At 35.6% G+C, this 6,000-nt stretch overlaps 1 protein-coding gene across 1 annotated transcript in view; it reads left to right on the top strand.

Moving 5' to 3' along the window:
- The window catches only part of mgat4a (alpha-1,3-mannosyl-glycoprotein 4-beta-N-acetylglucosaminyltransferase A), a 69,046-nt gene that overhangs the window by 40,555 nt on the left and 22,491 nt on the right, over positions 1-6,000 (top strand). Inside the window, exons 5-6 of the mRNA XM_073854994.1 lie at positions 2,368-2,414; positions 2,653-2,766. Of these exons, the coding sequence (XP_073711095.1) occupies positions 2,368-2,414; positions 2,653-2,766 (161 nt within the window). The remainder of the gene's footprint in view (positions 1-2,367; positions 2,415-2,652; positions 2,767-6,000) is intronic.

Below are 6,000 nucleotides of genomic sequence, written 5' to 3'. Positions count from 1 at the left end.
ATAATTGATATTAAATAAACTTACCGTATTTAATAAACTAAGATATAGGCTATTTGATAAACTGAGCGTATTCATCTGTCATCTGAAACACTTGGCCATTCAAATTAATGATCGGAAGAATGCATATCGACCACCGTTACTGTAAAATATGCAAGTTATGTCCATTTAAGCTCAATTCCGGTCAAATGTGGATTATATCATTACAGTGGCAAAAATATGGTTACATGTAAAAGATGCCGTACCCAGTATGACAACGCTACATTCAACTGCTTTTGAAATACGGTGTTTTTTTACTTCTTGAAAAGTAACCGTTTTGGACATACGTGAGTTTCATCGGGCAGCGACGATATTTAAAAACGATGCTATGTTTTAGTCAACAAGACACTGATTAATATGACATAGCATTGGATTGGTATCTTACACACCCAACTTAAGCCTGGTATACACTGTGCGATTTGAAATAGTCCTTGTTGCTTGCCACACTGTGCGATCAATATCGTAGTTAAGTCCATGTCACACTGTATGATCTCAGTTTCCATCAATGTCAGACTGTACGAGTTAAAAGACTTTTAAAAATCGGACGCACGCAAACAAACGTGTCCGCAGTTTTACGTCATCGATCGACGACGGCTGTGCAAACACACACTGAAGCGAAGGCTAGCAAACCGAAACAACATTTACCGTTCATTTTAATAATAAGCATAAAAAGGAGACGAGTACCTGGCATTTGAATTTCCAGCGTGGTTTCTCTCCGGGCTGCTTCATTTATATCCTATCATGGTACAGTGGTGATGACACGTTGTACAAACACACTTTATCTTTCAATAACTCCTCAAGTTTCTCCTCCTGCTGTATAGTCCACCTGGCTCTTTTTGACATTTGTCTGCGTTGATTTGTTGTTGTCGCTGTACTAATTGTATCATCGGGTTCTGTGCTTCTATTGGTTCTTGATCTGCCGGTTGTCGTAGGAAGATGTCACACAGCAGGATTGTGTCTCAAAATTTCTGACACTGCCAGATTTTTGTCGGAGGATAATTTTGATCGCAACGGTCATTAATCGGCTGTCTGTGAACATGTCAAACTAGCGATCAAATACGGCAGATTTTAGCCTGGGATTCCAGAAATCTCACAGTGTGCACCAGGCTTTAGAAACCGAAAAAAACATATGATGAAAAAATTTACGTTCATCAATAACTCTCTGGAAAAACATTATACATTTCCAATAATTTGCGGGAGATCATCTTTTGGCAGCATGAAAAAAATACTGGAAAAACAAAACGCTCAACCTTGTGCAACAATGTAAACCATGTGTGTTACAACTTACCCCGCATTAGTTTTAGTCCTGCGCACCCCTACTATACGTTTATTGAATACTTTCTCTTAAACATTGCTTAATCCCAGCCTCAGGCCATTCAGAAATACCGGTTTGTTGGAAAAATCCATTAAATGCAACATCCTTTTTTCAGCAAAGTCCTCTAAGTGCATTGAAGATTGGATGAACCTGTCAGATCTTTGTGTACAATACATATTTTACCACTTATTTTAACTGGTGAAACTTAATGTAGTTTTAGCCACTCATTGCTATCAAAATGAAAAACAAAACAAAAGTTTATATATTGAAATGTATATTTCTGATACATGTTTTAGGGAGATAAAGATTTATTCGTAACATTTATCACAGATTAACAGAATTAACAGTAACTTTAATTATTACTGTTAATAATTATTAAAAATATGTCTCTAGCTGGCTTTGTAATTATTCAACTTTAAAATAAGAGACCCATTTTGCTGCTTTCAAATCATTAGTTCATTTAAATTTCACTGGATTTTTTCTTTACAAAGAAACCACTGAAATTACTCTGGAAAATTATTTATAGACAGAATTACAGACAGCTGTTCTGGAAACGTCCTTTTCCCATCGTGTTTTTATACAATAGCTCTCACAAGTTATTTTTGTTCTGCATGTCTAGTGCTCATCTGTAATATCTGTTGGCTGATGTTGGCTTCGTTTAGCCTTTAGTTTGATCTGTCATCATGCATTGTGTTCTTCTGGAACAATGGCGTACATTAATGTTGAGTGCTTTAGTAAAGTGGACACTCCCTGTGGCTGGACAGCTAAATAGCCTTTAATGAACTTGTGTTATCCTGTACCATGTGTTTGAGAGAGGATATCCCTTCCTTTCTAAATTATCCACTGTAGTTTTGCCTAAAATTCAGTGAGAACAGAGATCTGAGATAACAGAAAGTCCAGGCATTGGCTTTTATATACTTCCTTGTTATTGCACCTGCATTTTGTAAGTGTGTGTGCGTGTGTTTGTGTATATTGTACATACTAACCAGCATGTTGTCATGTTTGCTTCCTAACAGACAGACGTTGATTACGTAAACAGTGTTGCCGCAGGCCTTGAGAAAGAGTAAGTGATGTCATTTCCTTTGCCACAAGTCTATTCTTTAAATAAAAGTGTTTTATGTCTTTACAACAACAAGAAGAATAGCAAACCATTAACAATATCAACATTTTCCTGTCCTTGAAACTTCACATATTTCCAAAATGTTTTTCCTTTAATGTCCCCACATAAACAAGTGCAGTACAACATGAGAAAGAGTAATAATATAATTTTGGGGTGACTGTTCTGCTCTATTTTCTTTAAGGTTTTACACAGAACTAAATTCTGGGTTGCTGGAGGTTATTTCTCCGCCTGTCAGCTACTATCCAGATTTCAGCAACCTGAAAGAGACTTTCGGCGACTCAAAGGAAAGGGTGAAGTAAGTATACCGAAATCATTAAGTGCACTGTGATCATTTTTATCTAAAAAATGAAGCCAATATGGAAGTGATTTAAACTGCAATTCATCAACTGGCCACTACTAGAGGCTGGCTCCAAAAGGGATTCCCATAGACCACCATGTTAAAATGCCCAACTTTACAGTAGAAAATATGTTTACAGGCTGGAACAAAAAGTGTTTTTGGTCCATATAGCTAATTTAAATTTGAATTATTTTTTATAACTCCATTTAAATTATATTAAGCCTTAAAGTTCTGCATAATTAAGGGCATGCCCGCTTGAGGGACGGTTGAACAGCCACTGCTGTTACTAGAGTCGAGTTAGGGGGCGTGGTTTCAGCAACCAGCCACCTCAGTTTCACCCACGTCCCGCCTCTTTCCCATTTTCGGATATCCGTGAGTGATATGCGGTGACGCGCTGGTAAGATGGCGACGGCAGGCACCACCTACTTTAAGCTTCAAAAATTATCCTCAGAAACCTATCGGTGATGTCACAGACACTACGTCCATCTTTTTTTACAGTCTATGCTTTAGACACATTTCTTAGTACAGCTGAAAAAGTCAAGAGCACTCATGCAAACATCCTGTTCTGTAATTCAAAGGTTGTTGTTATCCCACAAGATTTGCATAGATGCATACTTTATAAAAAAGAAGTGTGTAATCTGCTCACCCAACATACTGTTTTGAAAAAAATTGGGGTAAACGTGTCCTTATCTTGCATGCTACATTGTAAGGATTATATGCAAATAGGTATTTGGCCCTACCAGTCAAAAATCACACCAACTTCTTTTTTATTATAAAGTATATTACCATTTTATATTGGTCAAGTTATAAAAACGTACTTTATACAATACTGTTTCTACCTATAATTTTTTTTCTCTCATATTATTGTTTGTGAAAAGAGAATAAAGGTTTAACAATTTCACAAATCTGGAGATAATTTACATTTAAAACACATTAGGTAATTGTCTGTGCCTTTACACTGTGAAGAAATTTAATTATTACCTTACCATTTGTAAAATGAAATCTGCTACATAATTGTGCTCCTTACAAATTATTAAAATAAACGTAAAATAGACAAAATGTTACATGCTTGTTAAATCATTCCCATATAACTGGCATATTTTTAGCACAAAGCATGGCAATACTTAATACTTCACAGCAAGTATTAAAAAATATGCTTCATCCCCTTTACCCTAAAATAAATAAATGATTACAGAGAAAATATAAATAAAATCTAATTGCTTATATTTTTAATGTAACTTTTATTTGTGTGTATATTTGTAATTTATATCCACATATTGTTCTTCATTTCCTTTAATTGTAAGTTTTGTCAAAAGGTTGCAGATGCATGTTCGGGTGTGTCCAAGTACTGGTTTAGGTTATATTTTTGCTGTGGCTGGTGCATATTACAATATTTATGTACCCATAGTGCTTGTGTTAACCACAATTTCCGCGATGAGGGTGAAATAAAGTTGTGATTAATGCAGATCTCATATTTCAGTGCCAGGGCTGAGAGAGAGAGAGACAGAGAGAGAGAGAGAGAGAGAGAGAGACAGACATCCTTTAGATTGTATCTAGGGAAAGACAGCTCAAGAAGTGGTAGACTTGTTGTGAAAGACAGAATGTTGATTGAGCAAAAGGCAGCGGTCTTACACACTTCTCTACTACTTCAAGGTCTCTTTCACTTCCTCTCATCTCTGTCTGTCCGTCTTTTTCTTTCACACTCACTCACTCAATCTCTCTCTTTTGATAATGATTCATGTTGTCTGTGCTAAAAAGACTCTTGTTGTTATCTCCAGCTCCCTTTAAATCTTTCATCCACAGCTGTCTCATTTTAATCTCAATCACTCCGCGTATCTCTTTCTCTGCGGTAAATTTTTATGATTTAAAAATAAACTTATGTGTGAAGTCACAATTACTCCGTATGGGACTGTAGGAAAGTTTCATCTGTCTTTATAAAAAACAGCAAAGTGATGCATGTGCATTAGCTCACAGCCTTTTTGCGCTACATTTGGGTTTTTATTGTTGTGAGATTGGTCATTGCTTTGACATATGCTTAGCAAACATTTTTAGGGATTGTGGGCATACCCTTCTTCACTTGCGAGACTGTTACGTAAAAGAAAAATAGCTGCCAGGGTTCAAAATTAGACTTTTTTTGCCACACCACCCAATGTATCAAGTTATTAAAGCCGCAATCGCTAAAATTTGTTTCTATACAGCCATCTCTGTTAAAAGCAAAATTGCAAGTAACTACCCTTTTTTGTTTTTGTTTTACACGGGACGAATTCAGATAATGTTAAACTGATATTTTACATGAAATGGTACTTGACAGCTCAAATTATAAATCATTACTATAAGCTGAATCAGGTAAGGTATGGGGACAGATGTACCCCCTCAATACCTTAGTTTTATTTTTAAACCAAAAATTTGCAATGTGGGACTTTTAGTGGCATCTAGCTGTGAGACTGAAATTGAAATCAACAGCTCACCCATCCTTTTTGATACGTATAGTAAAACTATGGTAGCCGCCATAGGACAAACTCTCTACAGCAGTTTGTCAGTTTAGGTCTATTGTAAAAACATGACGGCGACTTATATGTAAAGGGACCAGCGGTGTATGTAGATAAAAACGGCTCATTATACGGTAATAAAAACAATACAGTTCATTTTTGTAGGGTCTTTATATACCACCGATAATATAGTTTTGTATATCATATTGCATTTCTGTTAAGTGATCCTTCTTAAAGTCCCACATTGCACCTTTAAGATAATACTTTTTTAAACCTTTATCCACCATTAACAAGTTATCTCCTTAATTAATAGAAAACGCTTCCCTGCCAATGAAGAGTTTTTTTACTGCAATCCATATTTCCGCTATTATCCACTAGGTGGTGCTATTACACAACTCATAAAACACTAAAGCATCCATTAAGGCCAAAAACAACAAAGTAAATACTCTGTGTGTATGTTTTGATCTTTGCCCTGAATCTGATCTCTAACAGAAGTCTTTACAAAAATGCAATTATCTCAGCTTTTTGCTCAAAATAAGGTATTTTTGAAGAAATCAATGCATATTTGAGAGGTGATAAAAATAGAACAAATAAATATGGGATTAAACATTTTGGTTTTTGAAAGCAGAGGTGCTGTTCTTTCATTTGATATACTGTATGTTTATATATTTAAAGAAGAATTTCTGGAAAGCATTTAACTTTT

Source organism: Misgurnus anguillicaudatus, chromosome 17 (genome assembly GCF_027580225.2).
Source record: "Misgurnus anguillicaudatus chromosome 17, ASM2758022v2, whole genome shotgun sequence".
Taxonomy (NCBI): Eukaryota; Metazoa; Chordata; class Actinopteri; order Cypriniformes; family Cobitidae; genus Misgurnus; species Misgurnus anguillicaudatus.
The sequence above is the reverse complement of the archived record's forward strand: the minus strand, read 5'-3'. Positions and strand labels throughout refer to the sequence as shown.